The sequence below is a fragment of the Bos javanicus genome, chromosome 8 (genome assembly GCF_032452875.1).
Source record: "Bos javanicus breed banteng chromosome 8, ARS-OSU_banteng_1.0, whole genome shotgun sequence".
NCBI lineage: Eukaryota > Metazoa > Chordata > Mammalia > Artiodactyla > Bovidae > Bos > Bos javanicus.
Window position 1 is genome coordinate 63,008,771 of NC_083875.1, and position 19,405 is coordinate 63,028,175.

Sequence of the window (19,405 nt, forward strand, 5' to 3'; positions counted from 1 at the left end):
AGTGACAGACTTTATTTTCTTAGACTCCAAAATCACTGCAGATAGTTACTGCAGCCATGAAATTAAAAGACGCTTACTCCTTGGAAGAAGAGTTATGACCAACCTAGACAGCATATTAAAAAGCAGAGACATTACTTTGCCAACAAAGTTCTGTCTAGTCAAAGCTATGGTTTTTCCAGTAGTCATGTATGGATGTGAGAGTTGGACTGTGAAGAAGGCTGAGCGCCGAAGAATTGATGGTTTTGAACTGTGGTGTTGGATAAGATTCTTGAGAAGTCCTTGGACTGCAAGGAGATTAAACCAGTCCATCCTAAAGGAAATCAGTCCTGAATATTCATTGGAAGGACTGATGCTGAAGGTGAGATTCCAATACTTCGGCCACTTTATGCAAAGAACTGACTCATTTGAAAAGACCCTGACGCTGGGAAAGATTAAAGGCAGGAGGAGAAGGGGATGACAGAGGATAAGATGGTTGGGTGGCATCACCTACTCCCTGGACATGAGTTTGAGTAATCTCTGGGAGTTGGTGATGGACAGGGAGGCCTGGCATGCTCCTGTCCATGGGGTTGCAAAGAGTCAGTCACGACTGAGCGACTGAACTGAACTGAATGTATGAGCACATTCAGAGGAGAGGGGGTGAGGTGAAGAAGGGGAGAGGAGGTCAGATTGGGTAGATGGGATGTTGTCACTGTTAGTGGCTGAAAGTATGTGGGGGGTTGGGGTGTGTAAAGACAGAGGGATCCCAGCAGAGGAGCAGGGTGAGGAAGGGTGAGGAGTTTGCTGAAGTAGGAGACTCAGGGTGGGAGCCAGATTCGGGGGCCTCCATGGTCATCTAGGGACTGTGGCTGGGTTTGGTGGGGGCCGCAGTGAGGGCCTTTTGAGAGAAAGAGTGAATAGGTGAGATCTGTATTTAAGGAGAGTTACGTGGCATGGTGAGTTGGGTGAATGGAACTCAGGGTCCTCTGCTGCTAAGTCGCTTCAGTCGTGTCTGACTCTGTGCGACCCCATAGACGGCAGCCCACCAGGCTCCCCCATCCCTGGGATTCTCCAGGCAAGAACACTGGAGTGGGTTGCCATTTCCTTCTCCAATGCATGAAAGTGAAAAGTGAAAGTGAAGTCGCTCAGTCGTGTCCGACTCCTAGCGACCCCATGGACTGCAGCCCACCAAGGCCCCTCCATCCATGGGATTTGCCAGGCAAGAGTACTGGAGTGGGGTGCCATTGCCTTCTCCGAGGGTCTTATAAATTAGCCTTTTCATTATAATTCCATTCAACTCTTGAGGCCTGGATTCTAAGCCCTTATGAGAAAGAGATGGTCTCTTTTAGAGATGCTTTCCAGTTCTTATTTGTAGCCAAGCACCACTCTATGCTACTTTCCAGCAGAGATTGGTTTTAACCAAGACAAAGAAGATAGGGAGGTTTTTCTTGACCACAGCGGCTCAGAGCTGCGTCTCCTGTCTCCTATTAGTTTTCAGAACATTCAGTATGCTGCTCTGGATGCTCTTGCCAGCCCTGAGGTATCCCTCTGCCAGATAAACTGGCCGGAATTTCACTACTCCACGTGGGGGCTCAGGTCCCTAAGGGCAACCAAGTCCCCTCCCTGGAAAGGAAGTGAGGGCGGGGCCAGCGGAGCTCCCGCCCCTCTGTGTTGCCTTGGAGACCAAATGTGTTTTGTTGCAGTTGAGGTTGGACTCGCCCTGGCTGGCTTGAGTGGTACTTTCTGCAGGTGTGGCCGCAGCCGGGCCCCTGAACACAGGGCCTCGCTCCACTTCGTGGGGCTTAGAGGGCCTGTCCTGAGACCGCAGCCGCTCCTTGGTGGGCTTGGGGAGCAGGCGTGAGAGGAGGGGGCTGTGCTTCCCAGCAATCAGTAGGTACGGAATTGGCCAGAATCAGACAGCTCCCTCCTCCTTCTCCTCCTACCCGAGTGTCCATTTTGGGGAGGTGGGTGCGGCGGGGGAGGTCCTCGAACAGCTTTCAGCGCCAGTCAGGAGTTCAAGGCCAGGTTGAGATCTGCGCTGACACCTTTTGGGTACGTTGACTTTTCCCGGAAGAGTTTGAAAGAGTCAAGTACAAAACAGTAACCGTCATACTTTGCCCTCAGAGTCAATCTCGAATTTGCACCTGGCGCGTGGCTGGGAGACCAGCCTTCGTGAGTTCCAGTTTTTCGTGCCTGAGGTTTGTTTCCTTTTTGCTTCTTCGCACCCCTCCGCCCGCCCCCACCTCCGATTCTTCTTTTAAAGTATAAACTCCGAGGCCTGAGAGGGGCTCTGATGCTTTCTGCTAGAGCTGGGGTGCCTCATTCCCGGTGGGCTCGCCCAGCCTGTCTGCCTGGAGACACTTGTCCTCCGGGGAGGACTTTTCCTTGGAGGCGGGTGGAGAGGCTTTTCAGTATCCGCCTGGTCTGAGACCAACCCGTAGACAACGGCTTCCCTGCAGGGGTGTCCAGCTCGAGGCCAAGATGTCTTCCGTGGGGAAGGTGACCCAGATTCCCAGCGGGAGGGTCTACCAGCAGATCTTCGAGGCTGAGGTAGGCCTGTCCTTTCATTTCCCCTTTTCCTGGTCCCCTGCTTCCCTCAGCTTCCCGGAAGCTTCCCTCCCTTAGAAGACTTCCTTGCCTGGGAACCTAATGAAATAAGGGCTTTGAAATTGTGTTGATGAAAAATAATTCTTATTGTTTCCTAAAATGTAGGAATACAAAATTAGAATGTCTGTTCCTGAAAATTGCAAAATCTATATTAAAATTAAAATTACTCAGAAATAGCGATAATTAACCTTTGGGTGTCCTGAATCTTTTTTCTATGCATGAAAGCATCTCTGATTTTTCTGTTTAAAAAGTGAGTGTGATTCTATAGCAGTGCCTTAAAACCTCCTTTTTCCCTGTTTGCAGTATCTCAGAGAGCTTTCTGTGTCAGTGCAAAGTCATGTACTTCACAATGTTTAGTGGCTGCCTAGTTTTTGATATAGGACTTCCTGTAATTTATTAAAGTAATGCCCTCTTGATAATTATATAAGTAGTTGGCATTGCCTTGTCATGTCTAAAAAACTGCACAGATGACATCTTAAAAGAAAAACATACTCAAACCCTTCTTTTGAAGTTCTGTACTGCTTATTTAAAGGGGATTTTTATTCCTACTTTGAGTCCTAAGTAATGCTCTTTGTGGAGGGCTTGGAAATTATATTAGTGTAAAGAGACTGTAGAAATTACTCACATGATCCTGCTCCCTGGAAGCAACCATTCTTAACCTTTGGCATATTTTCTCCTCATTGTTTCTCCATGGGTTTAAAATTTTGAAATCACAATGTATAATTTTCATCATAATTTTCTTTTATGCTCTTAATTACTAGGTTTTGTTGTATATCATATCATAAGCATTTCCTCATGTCATAAAAAATCCTTTGTAAGTCTCATTTTTAATAAATTCCTAACATTGCATTGAATGGAGATACTGGGTTTACTTAACCAATCCCCTATTGTTGGACAGTTCCATTTTTTCAGTTCTTTGTGATTATAAAAAATGATGGGATGCACATCTTGGTTCTCATTAAAATTTCTTAAAAGATGCCCTCCCAAAAATGTCTGAATGACCAACATGGGGAGTAGAGAGCCCTCCTTCATGGGTATCCCCTGGGGTTGAGGGCCTCCCTCAAAGTGCCTTCTTGCTGGCAGGCTCGCACTTGAGCTTCTAAGGTAGCGCAGGCAGCCTGGGTGCTAGGGAGTCTACAGTTCCAGCTGCCTTCACCGGGTTCTTGCATGGATTCAGGTGCAGCTGGTCCGCTCCCTGGCATCCTCTAGGAAGCGAGCTGTGGAGCGTTCCATGATCCCAAAGGATGGCAGGAAGCCCTTGGTGAAGAAGGTGGATGTCCGTGAAGGTGAGATGATGTCTCCTCGGCAGCGGAAGTGGATGCGCAGCCTACCCAATGACTGGACCACAGAAAACCCTGTTCTTTACAGGTAGGTCCTGCTTTCCAGGCCACAACCCCACACACCAGGGGTGGTCAGGATTTTCAAAAACTCAAGAAGAGCTCCCACAAGATGAGTACCAGATGGGAATGAAATCCCAGGTACCTCCTCTGAGAGATGGAAATAATAATAATGTCTACTTTGCAGGGCTGTTTGCTTTTCCTTCTCTCCCTCCCTCTCCCTTTGACAGGCACCAGGTATGCAGATCCCAAACTCCTGGAACTTGAACTCAACAGTAAATAAATAAGCAGGTCTCCCCGAAGATGGAAAGGTTCTGACATCAAGGTCAGGGTGGTGGGGGACAGGAGTCAGGAAACTTCCACTGAAACCAGAGGATGAGGGCAGGGAAGCACAGGGCGAGGCTCTGAGGCAGTACCAGTTTGATCTTCTCCAGAAGACTGAAGAAATCAGCGGGCCTGGGGAGAGGAGTGGGAGATGAGGCCAGGAGAGGCTTGCTGGCCACAGTCAGTATTTCGAACTTCACTGGAGTGACTAGTGAGCAGTGATTTGCATTTTTTTTTAATGGGTACAGGGTTTCTTTTATTCTTTTTTAATTAATTTATTTTAATTGGAAGATAATTACTTTACAATATTGTGATAGTTTATTCATATATCAACATGAATCAACCACAGGTTTACGTGTGTCCCCTCATTCTTGAACCCCTTTCCTACCTCTCTCCCTACCCTTTCCCTCAGGGTTGTTTTTTTTTAAAGATTTTCAAGCAGTGGTGTGCAGAATGTGGGGGGCTGCAAGCAGAGGCAGAGAGGCCAGGGAGGAGGCCAAGGTAGTCCATGTCAGCTCTGTAGGGCTGTGAGAGGGTCAGCAGGGCACTTTGGGTTTATTTTGGAGGCAGAACCCAGGGCACCAGGTGACAGATTGGGTGGGAGAAGAGGGTTCCTGAGAGTCCTAGGTCTCTGGCCTGAGTCCTTGGATGGACAGCCATTCCCTGAGATGGGAGCCAGTGGGGTGGAAGCAGGGAGCTGAACTTGAGATTCCCAAACATGCCATTTCAGCTCCCTGAGCTCACACTCCTCAAGTAGGAAGAAAGGAAAAGGAGGGGTTGCATTTTCCTCGGTGGGGGGCACTTTGGAGAATGTAGCAGGAGCTGAGCTGCCCCTAGGTTCTTTCATCTCTGCACCAACCATAAATGCTTCTCAGGTGTGGGACTTTGGGACAGGGAGTCAGTCCAGCTCTATCTGCCTTTGTGTTCCCTTTAACCTTGTTGGAGCAGGGATTGACCCACTGCTGGGTGAAGGTCTCTCCCCTGCCCTGCCCTTCAAGTCTCTCCAAGCAAAGTTCCCCTACAGCTTCTGAGACTCAGCACCCTGAACTGTTGGGCAGACCCATTAGCTGCCCAGGCACAGACAGGAGGTCAGCACTCTCCAGCCCATGTCCCTGATGCCCAATGCAAGGATCCAGAGGCACAGACAACTGGGACCTGACCATGATCCCCCCATCTCCCAGGGTGACAGTCTTGCAGCCTGATTATAACTCTGGATCCTTTAAAGGACAGGCTCCTCTCTGCTGACCTCTTCTCTATTAGGCCCAGGGTCTTCTGAAGTCTCCCTGTGCTTCCCGAAGGTCCCCTTTTCCCCTAGTTTAGGCTTGAACCACCCATCATCCCCATAACTGGATATGACATCAGTTAGGAGCTCTTTGCACCCACAGGACAGTATTTGGGGAAAGGTACTTCTCATGGAGGGTGCTGACATTGTGCCAGCTTCCTGGTGCCGACTAGGTCCACTCTGCTGTGGATGTGAATCCAGAGCACAACTCCCTGCCCAGGAAGAGAGATGTGTTTATAACCAACCAGGCCCTGCTACCCTCAAAGTGACTGAGGTCACTAACTCAGCATCAGCACCTCTCTGAGGGCCTTGTCCCCTTCTTGAAAATTCAGCTAGCTAAACCAGTCAACTTGTGCATTCATTCACCCAGGACAGGACATCTGGGTGAGTGGAAGAGGAACTTGGGGTACGGGTAGATCACCACTAGCATAAACCAGGTCCCCAGGTTCACGGATTAAGTGACCGAGAAGCCAGAGCCATAAGCAGCTCCCATAGTTGGGGTACCCTGGCTGCAGTGCAGCTGCCTTGGTCCAGAGGCATTTGGTTGACAAAGTTGAGAGATTCGCCTCTGGAGAGTCAGCCTGGGCCCCATCAGCTGCCGCCCTGCAGTCTCCCTTGGTGGTAGATGTACATGAGGACTGCATCAGACAATGTCTGAAAAGTGCTTCACAGCAGGTGTTGCTGAGAACTGCGTTTCTGGGGCACTTATCCTGTGGACAGCACATTCCAGGATTTTCATTCCAAAGCTGAGGTTGTGCTCACCCATCCTGGTCCTCCCTGCTGAGAGTTTGTTCTGGGGTCCCAGCTTTCTGCTCCCTCACCCAAACTCTGTGGATCATGGACCTGGGCATCACAGGCAGGGATCTGGGAATCCCAGGGCCAGTTTGTCCAGGGACTTCCCTCCTGCATCGCCTACCCTGGACAATGGGGTCACCCCAGGTGCCTCATCTAATGGGTTGCTGAAGAAGCAGATGAGGGCCTGCTGAACGCTGAGCCTCGGTCCAGCATTCCCAGGCTGACCAACCCCCCAGTGGCCCTCAGTTTCCACATGTGGAAGATGGCTCATGCCCACCACCCACACTCGGTGTGCAGCCAGAATGGAGCAAGCTCCCTGAGGCAGGCCCCTCTTCTCATCTGAGGACTGTGGTGTGTCTGCTGGCAGCAGATACCCTGGCAGTGTTTGCTAGGGGCACGTCCTCGGGGCATTCTGGAATTGGGTGTTTTTACACCAATAATAACCCCAGGATATTGCCAATTCCCAGGGTCTCTGTGGACACTGAGAGCTACCCTGGAGGGGGTGGTGAGGGGCCCCTGGGGGTCAGTGTTTTCCTCTGCTTGTGTCTCAGGGAAAAGCAAATAGCCAAAAAGGAAAAAGCTCAAGAGAGTGAGAACGCCATCGACGCCAGAGAAGTCCGGGGCCTCATGGACACCATTGGTGAGCCTGTGTTCAGCTGTGAGGGCAGAGAGTGCTCCATGGGGAGCTCCTGGGAGCTCTAATGTAGAAGCACCTGCAGGTCCCACTGTTCCTCTGCTCAGCCTCATAGGAGGCCATCTCCCTGGACCCTCTCCTCTGGATCTTTCCCCGCACCTCCTCCCCTCAGCCTGTCCCCTGAACTTCCTCCCCTCAGCCTTGTTTCTGAACCTCTTCCCCTCAGCCTTGTCCTCTGGGTCTTTCCCCTGAACCTCCTCTCCTCAGCATTGTCCCCTGAACCTCTTCCCCTCAGCCTGTCCCCTGAACCTCCTCCCCTCAGCCTTGTCCCCTGAACCTCTTCCCCTCAGCCTTGTCCTCTGGGTCTTTCCCCTGAACCTCCTCTCCTCAGCCTTGTCCCCTGAACCTTCCCCTCAGCCTTGTCCTCTGGGTCTTTCCCCTGAACCTCCTCTCCTCAGCATTGTCCCCTGAACCTCCTCCCCTCAGCCTTGTCCCCTGAACCTCTTCCCCTCAGCCTTGTCCTCTGGGTCTTTCCCCTGAACCTCCTCTCCTCAGCATTATCCCCTGAACCTCCTCCCCTCAGCCTTGTCCCCTGAACCTCTTCCCCTCAGCCTTGTCCTCTGGGTCTTTCCCCTGAACCTCCTCCCCTCAGCCTTGTCCTCTGGGTCTTTCCCCTGAACCTCCTCCCCTCAGCCTTGTCCTCTGGGTCTTTCCCCTGAACCTCCTCCCCTCAACCTTGTCCCCTGAACCTCCTCTCCTCAGCCTTGTCCCCTGAACCCTTGTCCCTTGAACCCTTGTCACCCTTTCCCCTGGACCTTCTCCTCAGTGCAGGGAGCTGGGGGAGGAAGGGGGCCGCCTGCACAGGGAGCACTGACTCATGAGACCAGTTGGTAAAGGGTGTACTGTAGCTCGATTTTCTGTGATTTCAGGGAAGGATCTTTCAGTTGACATTGCCTTCCTTCACACCTTCACACACACATTGTACTTCCCTGGTGGCTCAGATAGTAAAGCGTCTGCCTGCAATGCAGGGGACCCAGGTTTGATCCCTGGGTCAGGAAGATCCCCTGGAGAAGGAAATGGCAATCCACTCCAGTACTCTTACCTGGAATATTCCATGGACAGAGGAGCCTAGTGGGCTACAGTGCATGTGGTTGCAAAGAGTCAGAAATGACTGAGTGACTTCACTTTCTTTCTTTCTTTTCCTTCATACCACATTACCCTAGTTTGACTTTATCCCGATATGGAAGCTCTTTTTCCTTGTGATTAAAAAAGTAGTACTTGCTCAATATAGAAAAACAAAGGAAAGAGATCAAGCAGAAAGTGAAAAGTCCACCTTCACAGTAGCACGCATTCTCTTCCCAAGAGACCACATAGTGTCCAGGGTCCCACAGGTATTCAGGGGACAGCAGGGCACAGGGAAATAGAACCTGCCTCTCGGCTTCATCCCGAGGAGTAATTGACTTAGAACAAGACCTAGCGAGTGGTAAGTGCTGGTAAGTGTCAGTAATTCTTATCTGTGTATGTATTTTCTTCTATAAAACTTTTAATTAAAACCTAGATGGCCCTATTCTATACATACCATTTGGAACATTTTTCCAGCATTCAGTTGTATGTGCAAGACTTAATTCCCTATAGCACTTAAGGATCACCTTCTTTCTCCTTAAGACTCTGATACTGCTGGCCTGCTTTGGGGATGGGCATCTCCTGAACCCAGGCACTTGCCGTCTTCCCCTGGGTGCTCTGACCTCACCTTGACGCTCTGAGGGCAACCTCATCACCTCTGTTGTTCTCTAGTTCCTGAGAGGATCAGCAGCACCACTTTTCAAAAGCAAGGAGATTCCAAGAGGAGGGGCTACGAGAGTGCCCTGGCGAGCTTTAAGGAGGAGATCGCTCAGATTGGGATGGTGAGAATTTTCCCTCTCACTCCCCTTCTGTTCCTGGGCGCCTCCAACGGGAGGGTGGGCTCTGTACAGCACCCACTGCCCCACCCCCCAGGTCCTCAGTGGCTCACCACAGTGTAGACGGAATGGTGTAGACAGAATTGCAGGAGTCATGTTTGGATGGCTCATGGCAAGTGCTGATGGTGAGCACAGCCCTATATGTCAGGTACTGTTACAACCCCCATTTTACAGGTGAGGCCCAGAAAGTCCTGCCTGATTTGGCACATAAGGGCCAAGTGGGAATTGGACTCTGGGTCTGATGCTTAAGCCAAGTCTTGGATCACCCTGCTCAGTCCTGCTAACAATGGGCCAAACGTCCTGCCCTTAGGCACTGCCCTTACTTGGCTCCCCATTCCTTTCCAGAGACCTTGTCTGTAACCAGACTGATCCCTGGAATATTCCCTAAAGAGACCTTTTTTGCCCTTTTGGGTCCATATCTCTAGGCCCTAAATCACACTCTCCACTTTCTGTGTGAATTCCCTGGATCCTGGGAGATGGCTGTAGACCCAAAGCACCAAGAAGGCATTCTTCCAGCCTGCTCATCACTTTTCTAATAAATCCCAACTGGACGTGAGCTCTGCTCTCACCATGAGCTCTGTGCCTGTGGTCACACAACCTAACTGAGCCTCAGTTCCCTCATCTGAAGTACTCTTGGAATTATTTCTTTGGCCACTTCTTTAATGAATACTTGTTGAGCACCAACCACAGGCCAGGCATAAGGTCAGTACCTACTTCACAGGCTGTGATGAGGACCAAGTGAGTCTGAGGACAAGGGCTCACACGTGATATGTGTCCCAAATGGTGCTGCCCTTGTGCTATGGCTGGGAACAATGAGTAAACCTTAACTCTTTAGGTCTAGTTACGAGTTACTATTTTTGAGAGGGGACCACAGCTGGCGCTTCCCTACTATAGGGTTGGGGAGGAGTCCTTCCTGTCCCAGAGGTGTTGATACCATAGCCCTCGCCCTCCCTGGCCTCTTTTAGGAAATGGAACCTCTCATCTTGGAACCAGGAGCACTTCTTTTAAAAAAGCTGGCTGAGTCTGATGAGGATGTGAACAATCTCTTCAAAAAGGTGGAAAACGACAGCAACCTTGAAGACTACACCATCCAAGTAGGCGTCTCCCTCATGGTGGGGCCTGCCCCGCCTGTGTCCGCTCCTGCTCCTCCTTCCCTGTGTCCCACCCATTCTCACAGTCCAACCCAAACTTCTCTGCACAGACCCTGTTGGAGCTGAGGGATCAGGTGGCCGAGAAGTTCCTGCTGCAGAAGCAGGAGATCAAGGAGCTGGATGAGACACTGCACTCACTTGAGTTCTCCCGGGTAGATAAAGTGAGCTTGCCTCCAGATGGGCTCTGGGTGACTGTCGCTTGTGCAATTTATGGGGCATCACCTGTTTTCAGTCCTCTAGGAGAAGAGAGTCATTCACTGTGGTGCCTTGTCATTTCTAGCTAAAAAGCGTGTTGAAGAAATATGTGGAAATCATAGAGAAAACTTCCTACCTCATGCAGCCCGACGTGTATAGGCTGATCAATAAAGAAGCCATGGTGAGTGGTTTTCACGTGAACGGGATCAGCCTGCAAGAGCAGGACCACAGGATTCCCTAGATCCTGGGTCTCAGCAATGATGGGCTTCTCATATGTAACATTTCCAAGTAACTCAGGTTGGCCACTTGAGTTCAGAACCAGAGTCTTTGTTAAGTACTTCCAATGGAAATCCCTGCAGTACATTTTGTACTTCCCTGCCATGTTCATCCCAGTGAACCTAATACAGTGTCAGCAGTTTGACCGACACTGATTCTGCAAACACCTTCGGGGCTGTGTCTCAGCTGCCATGTGCAGTGCAGTGTGTGACAGAAGCATGGTCTCACAGCTGTTGTGGACTCAGGGTGGTGTGTGCACTCATGAGTGACCTCAGGATGCTCTGTATGTCCAGTCTTTCCAGTGGTTCTTCTCTGTCCTCCTGCTGTCTGTCAGTGCCTGTTGCTGAACCATGCCTGCCCCTCTGGCTCTGTTCCCACTGCTTCACTGTCCACACCCCAGCCTCCCCCAAATGCTTCCTTTGGGATTAAAAAAAAAAAACAAGAAAATCAATGTTATTTATGACAGGACACTTCTTCTGGCTACTCAGAGGCACATTTTCTTATGTGGGTTTCTGGGTCTGGTGCAGAAAGCTGGGCTTGTCAGGTAACGGCCCTCCTGGCAGCACGCAGAGTAGAAGCAGCACGGTGTTCAGAAACACAGATGGGTGCCAGCCCAGGGGTGTGCCTTGGGGTCCTGGACAAAGCGTGGACAGGGAGTAAGCACAGGCCCCCTCCTCCACGGTCCAGACATGAATGCTCCCAAAATTGCTGCACCTGGAACTCCGTGTCCGTAAAATGAGGACAGTGATACTCAGGCATCTGAGTATCACAAGATAGTGCTTGTTGGGAGGGCTACATGAGAGGGCTCAGCAGTGGCTTTCATTTGAGACATGCAAGAGTTCCTCACTTTGAATTAACCACTTGCTCGACTACGTGTGTCAGAGTTAGCAGTCTTCCAGTTACATTTCAGCATTTGACTTCACTAGGCTTATCGTCCACGGAACAACCGGTGCTTTCTCCTTGCTCTGTGTGCATCTATGTCTTTTAACTCCAGCAGTACCCTGTGCTGTGAAGAGCATCATCTTCACATTATGGCTACAGATATGGAGGTTCAGGAAATACTTGCCAACGCCCCCCAGCTAGGAACAGCTGGCATCAAACCTCAGCTCCCAGTGGAATTTCGGTGCTGGAATTTCTGCCCGCTGTGTATAGCAGTTCTCAGCCCTGCTCCAGGGCAGTGCACAGAGGGCTCTGGGACATGTATGGAACATTTTTGGCTGTTCCAGTCCTTGGGGACATGGGAGAGGCTAGTCTCATTGGAAGGACTGTGGAGGCTGGATGGCAGATGAGTACCACCCAGTGAAGAATCATCTTCACTGCCATGCCCTCGTGAGGACTGCTGGGAGGACTGCTAAAGAGTGTTCTAGCTCTGACCTTATTTGGTCATTGGGTACTGGTTCTCGTCACAACCATGTGTGACTCGTCCCTGGTAACATGAGCATTCTGTTGTTGGAGCAAATTTATAAAAAGAACAGCTAGACACTGAGAGCCCACTGAAGTGCTTAACTCTAATGAATTTAGAATCACCTTTTTAAACAGTCTGAGATGGCCTTGGAGCTGGGTTGAAACTCACCTGACCAGGATTCACTGTTAAGCCTTCAGGATAGACCCTTGTCCCTGTCTGTAGCTGCTGAGCCCTGGGCAGCTTCCTTGAGTGCCCGGTGACCTCCCCTCCCCAGTACTCCTCAGATGCTCCCACCACCCTGCTCGGCACTCAGCCCACAGCTCACCCGGCCCCTCTCCAGCTGCCCACCACCCCTCTCCTACTGAGCCTTGTTCTGACCTTGGAGAGCCCCCGCTCCATCTAGAACCTGCCCACCTGTGACCGCAGATCATAAACCACGCCCTGCTGGGCAACCGGAGGGCTCTCGCCAAGCTGTTCGTCAACCTGATGGAAGCCAGGCTGCAGCAGGAGCTTGATAGCCACCGCCGCTGGCAGGGCCTGATGGATGCCTGGAAGGCTCTCAAGAAGGAGTATCTGGTGCAGGATTTCAGGTCAGTGGCTGCCCACACCACAGAGGCTCTCCCCCCCCCCCACCCTGCGCCCCCACCAGCGTGGGTCAGTGAGCAGAGTGCGTTCTCCCTTCCTTTGTCATTACTTTAAAATGCGGTTGCTTTTTCTGATGGTAAAAGTAATAGGTGCTTTTTTTTTTTCCCTTAGAGTCAAAATAGATACAAGTATAAGGAAAAATTAAAAGTCACCATTAATTTCTCATCACAGTGAGAAGCGCAGCTGATATTTTGGTATTATTTTCTTCCAGGCTTTTTTAGACCCATACTGCGTGTGTAGATTTGTATCTTATTTTCTTCATACACATTTTCTCATATGCATCTTCTTGAAAATGAAAGTGTTATTCACTCAATCGTGTCCGACTCTTTGTGACTCCATGGAGTATATAGCCCACCGGGCTCCTCTGTCCATGGGATTCTCTAGGCAGGAATACTGGAGTGAGTTGTCATTGCCTTCTCCGGGGTCTTCCCGACCTGGGGATCAAACCTGGGTCTCCTGCATTACAGCTAGATTCTTTACCATCTGAGCCACAAGGGAAGCCTGCCGGAGCCAGCCGGCAAAGTCGATCAGGTCCCGAGAACGTGCACAGCGGGGCTAAGAAAGAAACTAAAGCAAGAGACTACAAAGATGGGGTCGAGAGGTTCAGACACGTCACCACGAAGGGACGCAGTCTGACACCAACTTTATTCAACATCTCATATTTATACAGAAAAGCGTGAGAGAGACAAAACAGTTAACATTTTTTCTTGGTTAGCCTATACATCTTACAAACAGTCACAAGAAATCTTGAGAGCATGGGAATGGCTCCCTGTTATTATTTCTTACACCAGATAACATTTCTCTGTGCGTGAGAAGTTTGCACAGAACTCCAGGTGCCTGCAGTAAATAAGCGCCTAATCTCTGGGGTGGCGGGACAGAGAGCTATGTTTGCAAGCAAACCCTCAAGGACTGAGGCAGCTCCCAGAGCTGTGTCCTTCAGACAAAGGACCCCGTTCTCACGGGCAGCTCCCCGCAGAAGCCCAAAAAGGAAAGTGAAATTCGCTCAGTCGTGTCCAACTCTTTGTGACCCCATTGACTATACAGTCCATGGAATTCTTCAGGCCAGAATACTGGAGTGGGTAGCCTTACCCTTCTCCAGGGGATCTTCCCAATCCAGAGATCAAACCCAGGTTTCCCGCACTGCAGGTGGATTCTTTACTAGCTGAAGCCCACTGTACAAGTGGTTTGAAAATGTTAGCCTGATTACCTGCCCACTGTCCACTCTTTACTGTTACTGGGCCAAGGAGAATGGCCATCCCTCAGGCTTGGGCCACTTCCCACCCTGTGGGAGCAAGTTTCACTCCTGGGAGGGAGGGTGAAGAGAGGGCCTATCTCCAAGCTTCCCCCATCAGGTGGCACTCTTGTTAATACTGACACAAAGGCCATGGAGGTTTTGGCCAGCAAAGAAGGCTTTCTTTTGCTAAGAAAGGGACACTTGGAACCAAGATGTCTAAAGTCACCGGAGAGTATCTGTCTGTGCTGTAGGTGTGGTGGCAGGAGGCCCGCTGTCCACCCACATTTCTAAATGGAGACCACTGGAGTCTGACTCTAGGATGGATGGAGAAGTGTACCGAGGTCTGACTGCCCCTGTATTTTCTTTGTGACCTTGGTCAAGGGCTTAAACATTCGCAGGCTTTGTCTGCAGATACTATGATGGACTGGTGACGGTTTCGGTGATGATCAACAAGATGCTCTATGGAAAGTACCTGGTCCAGGCCTGGGCTTGGATCTGGGAGGTTCAGACATCAGTAACCATCATGGACAGTGATGGGAAGAGGTGACATTTACTGGGCATTTCCCAGGAGTGAGGCATGGTGCTAATGGTTTTGCTCACATTATCTGGTAGGGTCCTCACAAGTACCACTTGAGGAAGGTATTGTCATTACCTTGACAGAAGAGGAAACCAAGTTTCAGGGAAGGGGCAACTTGTCCAAGGTCACAGAGCTGGAGGCAGCAGTCAGGACCCACACCTGAGCTGTGCCTGCCGACCCCTCTGTTCTTCCCTCCCTCACCCTCCCTCCCTCTCTTCCCTCCTTTCCTGTATCCCTGGGGCCTGGATGTGGGGAAGGGGTTGGGAGTGGTGTCAGGGTGCTGAATGTTCTTACCGTGAGTCTCATGCCTTCTCTCCCACCCACCCTGCCCCTCCTCTTCTGTCCATGGTCCAATGTGTCTGGACACCCAGTGAGTTCATGGCCAGTGAGAGAATCCAGACTCCTCCGGCTGTGAAGAAAGAGCTTGAGACCATGATGAAGAACCAGAGCAGCCTGCAGCAAAAGCGACTGGACCATCTGTGCACCATCTGGTACAGCAGGAGGGGAGGGCCCTCTGGGGAGGGCACCTTTGGGGGTCCATCGGGGAGGCAGGCAGAGTCCTTACTGCTGACTTTTCTCTTGAGGTGTTATCCTCCAGACCAGGCCATCTCCCAGTTCTCTGGCCCTGGGCTGGTCACCTGGCTCTACGTTCTGGGGTGTCCCAGCCCCAGTGGCAACAGGGAATGTGACACATTTGCTGCAGAAAGAAGTTTAGTGTGACTCTGCCAAAGAGCTTGGAAGGAGGCAGTGGCGATGGGTGAGGTCAGAGGAGAGTGGGGGAGTCGGGGGGGAGCCAGGTCAGGGGGTGGACTTTTTCCTGAGGGCAGTGAGGAATGGAGTGGGTCCATCAGCTCTGCAGTTTGGAGCGTGGATGGAGGGATATGAAGCTGAAGGCCCAGAGGTTGATAAGGAGGCTGCTGTCATCAGACAAGGGACCTGTGAGAGGCTGTGGACAGATGCTTTGCTTAGATTTGTGTTCACCAGCTCTGATCCCATGATAAGCTGCTTGATGGGGGCATGCTGAATGTTCTAGATCTGGAATCCCACAGCCCTGGGAGTCTGTAGCGTCTACCCTCAGCAGCAGGATGGAGCCTGCATGGTCCTGCGAGGCAGAGACATTTCATGTGCTGGAAGCCATGCACCTCACTGGTCCCTTTCATTCTGGTCACTCTGGGATACAGGTTTTTCCTATCACCTCACCACAGGGCCCAAGTTCTCCTAGGATGTTAATGACTGTTAGGACTCTACACAACTCGAGCCAGAGAGACTCCACCAGGATGGGCATCTCCTGCCCCAGGTGCAGCCATATCTTCATGCAAGCATGAAATTGACAAGGTGGATAAAAATCTCAACACAAGGAAAAGTGCTTTTGTTGTTTTCTATGACTCCACTTGGGCTTCCCCAGGTGACGCTAGTGGTAAAGAACCCTCCTGCCAATGCAGGAGCCATAAGAAACACAGGTTTGATTCATTGGTCAGGAAGATCCCCTGGAAGAGGGTGTGGTAACACACTCCAGTATTCTTGCCTGGAGAATCCCATGGACAGAGGAGGCTGGCAGGCTATAGTCCATGGGGTCACAAAGAGTTGGACACAACTGAAGCAAATTAGCACACACACACACATGACTTCACTTATTTCTGACATTGAGTCCCTGTTCATAAAGGTGGGAAAAACTTAGTCTTTCTTGGGGATCTTGCCCATCAACAGAAAGCCAAGGAAGCCCACCCAGAGCCAAGCCTGGGGAGTCTGGTCATCAGTGTTTGGTCTACACACGTTGTTGTTGAGTCACTCAGTTGTGTCTAACTCTTTGTGACCCCATGGACTGCAGCACATCAGGCTTCCCTGTCTTTCACTATCTCCTGGAGTTTGCTCAAACTCATGTCCATTGAATCAGTGATACCATTCAACCATCTCATCCTCTGTCGTCCCCTTCTCCTCCTGCCCTCAATCTTTCCCAGCATCAGGGTCTTTTCCAATGAACTGGCTCTTCACATCAGGTGGCCAAAGTGTTGGAGCTTCAACTTCAGCATCAGTCCTTCCAATGAATATTCAGGGTTGATTTCCTTTAGGATGGACTGGTTTGATCTCCTTGCAGTTCAAGGGACTCTAAAGAGTCTTCTTCAACACCACAGTTCAAAAGCATCACACATGCTACTGGGCAACTGCTGCTGCCTCCACACAGCTGGATGCAGGAATCTTGAGGAGACTGCTCTGAGCCCCTGAGTTCTCCCATCCAGGCAGCCATTTCTTTCCAGAGACCTGGGTCTTGTAGTTGCTCCAGCAGTGCCACCAGGAAGCAGGACCCACCTGCTGGCACTGCCAGGCACCCACCACCCTGCTCTGTCCACCCCTTCCCATGCCCCTTTCTATTGGGTGAAGAGAGGGTCCTGGTCCACAGCATCCTCTTCCTCCCCAGGGCTCTCTGCCCAGTCCCTCAAATGCCTGCTCCTCACCAATGCTCTCGACTCCCCTAAGCACTCAGACTTTTGCAAACCAAATGCAGAAAGAGTTCTAGGCTGATGTCTTTTCTGCCCCAGCACATCCTTCATACAGGCTGTGAATGTGGATCTGGCTGCTGCCCAAGTGGAGTGGAAAGTTGGGGCCAAGCACATGGAGAAAAATGCGTCCTTTGATGCTTCTGGCCACAGCTGGGACATACTGTATGGTGGCAGTGTCTTCAGGCAGTGTGTGGAACTGGATGTGTGATAGGACCTGGCTTGGAGGAAGTCGTGGGCAGTTCTAGGATATCAGAAGCAAGAGCACATTTATAGGACATAGGACCCAGCAGTGGGGATATATAAAAAGGTGAAGTCAGGACATAATTCCAGTGTCTGGAAGCATTGCAAACACATACAACTTAAAGGTAAAGTTGCAAAACCTTGATCCCAGAAATCCAGTGAGTGTCAAGCGAAGGTTTGGGTTTGTGGTGTTTGTGCAAGCAGGTCTGGACACCTCCCACAAAGCACACCATGTAGACCCCACTTATTTCTCCTTGGCCTATCAGCAGCTAGGGAGCCTTCTAATCAAGCCTGAGGAGCTGTCCAGGGAGCTAACTGCCTCACGTGGGGCCTCACGCGGGCCCCACGTCCCATCCCAACCCATGGCTACAGGCCTTCCTCTGGAAACCCCAGAGTCCCAGACACCCAGTAAGAACCTTTGTTCTGGCTCATGCCAGGCCCTCTATAGGCTTGTGGGTAGTGATGGCAGAGGGGTTGGGAGTTTTATTAAGATTCTCAGGGTCTCTCCCAGGAGAATTCCCATGGATTTTCTTGGACCCAATAAATACATGTGCATATAATTTTTTAAAATGAAATTTTCATTTTGGATTAATGTTAGATTTATGGAAAAGTTACAAAATTAACACACAGAATTCCTATATATTCCTAATCCAGTTTCCCTAGTGTTGTCATCTTACCCTTCCTCTGGATGCTTGTCAACACTAAAATTAACTTTGATGCATTTTCATTAACTATACAACACACTTTTTTGAATTTCACCAATTTTTCCATTAATATCCTTTTTCTGTTCCAAGACCCAGTCTAGGACACCACATTGCATTTAGTACAATGTTTAAACTTGAGATCATGCCCTGCACACTCTTGTATTTCCCTTTTGCTCTTTCAGTTCAGTTCAGTCACTCAGTCGTGTCCAACTCTTTGCAGCCCTATGGACTGCAGCACTCCAGGCCTCCCTGTCCATCACCACCTCCCGGAGTTCACCCAAACTCATGTCCATCGAGTTAGTGATGCCATCCAACCATCTTATCCTCTGTCGTCCCCTTCTCCTCCTGCCTTCAATCTTTCCCAGCATCAGGGTCTTTTCCAATGAGTCAGCTCTTCACATCAGGTGGCCAAAGTATTGGAGCTTCAACTTCAGCATCAGTCCTTCCAATGAATATTCAGGACTGATTCCTTTAGGATGGACTGGTTTGATCTCCTTGCAGTCCAAGGGACTTTCAAGAGTCTTCCAACACCACAGTTCAAAAGCATCAGTTCTTCGGTGCTCAGCTTTCTTTATGGTCCAGTTCTCACATCCATACATGACTACTAGAAAAACCGTTTATTTGACTAGATGAACCTTTGTTGGCAAAGTAATGTCTCTGATTTTTAATACTCTGTCTAGGTTTGTCATAGCTTTTCTTCCAAGGAGCAAGTGTCTTTTAATTTCATGGCTGCAGTTACCATCTGCCGTGATTTTGGAGCCCAGGAAAATAAAGTCTGTCACTGTTTCCATTGTTTCCCCATCTATTTGCCATGAAGTGATGGGACCAGATGGGACCAGATGCCATGTTCTTCGTTTTTTGCTCTTTACTATCCCACTCTAAGTAGGCTGCCCAAGACCATCTTGGGTTACATGTCTTATCTTGGCATAATTGTTCTTAGCATCCCCCTTTCACTGTCAAAATATCCTAATGTGGACAATAAATAATATGTCATATTCATTTTTTCCACACCACTAAACACCACCTGAAACTTAGTGACTTAAAGCAGCCAACAATCATTTTTTGCTTCTCATGATTCTGTGAGCCAGCTGGGCAGTTTCCCTTGGCTGGGGCTAGATGGTCCAGGATGGCCTTCCTCATGTGTCTGGAGCCTTGGGTGGGACAGCTGGGGCCTCTCTCCACTTGCTCTCTCGCCCTCCAGGAGGCTAATCCAGGCTTGTAGGCATGGTGGTGGTGCTGGTGCTGGGAAAAGAGCTCCCTGCAACAAGAGAGGGCAAGTAGAAGTCTCAAGCCTCTCCTGAGACTGGTAAATATGCTGAGACATATTTACTAGTGTCTCATTGGCCAAAGCAAATCTCATGGCCAAGCCCGGAACCTGGGATGGGGAAATAAACTCGACCTCCCGGTGGGAGGACCTAACAATATTGACAATTTTTCAATCCGCCACATCCTTTTTAGTTACTACAGTAAAGAATCATGTATTTTATTTAAGAAATTCCCTATTGTTAGATATGAATGTTGTTTTTTATTTTTTGAGTGTTTATAAACAGAACTGTTAAGCAACTGT

At 50.1% G+C, this 19,405-nt stretch overlaps 1 protein-coding gene across 9 annotated transcripts in view; it reads left to right on the forward strand.

The window, feature by feature from the left end:
* The first annotated feature begins 1,338 nt into the window (after positions 1-1,338).
* CCDC180 (coiled-coil domain containing 180) overlaps positions 1,339-19,405 on the forward strand; it is a 57,277-nt gene continuing 39,210 nt past the window's right edge. For 3 of the 9 annotated variants that reach the window (XR_009738083.1, XM_061425730.1, XM_061425731.1), the window contains exons 1-10: positions 1,340-1,870; positions 2,101-2,526; positions 3,761-3,951; positions 6,873-6,961; positions 8,750-8,859; positions 9,879-10,007; positions 10,115-10,225; positions 10,345-10,440; positions 12,367-12,530; positions 14,768-14,887. Coding sequence is in view for 7 of the 9 variants with exons in the window: in XM_061425730.1 (XP_061281714.1) it covers positions 2,458-2,526; positions 3,761-3,951; positions 6,873-6,961; positions 8,750-8,859; positions 9,879-10,007; positions 10,115-10,225; positions 10,345-10,440; positions 12,367-12,530; positions 14,768-14,887 (1,079 nt within the window). In the remaining 2 variants the exon portion in view is untranslated. Of the gene's footprint in view, positions 1,871-2,100; positions 2,527-3,760; positions 3,952-6,872; positions 6,962-8,749; positions 8,860-9,878; positions 10,008-10,114; positions 10,226-10,344; positions 10,441-12,366; positions 12,531-14,767; positions 14,888-19,405 lie in introns of all 9 variants that reach the window. The other 6 variants (XM_061425729.1, XM_061425727.1, XM_061425724.1 and 3 more) reach the window with 4 other exon arrangements.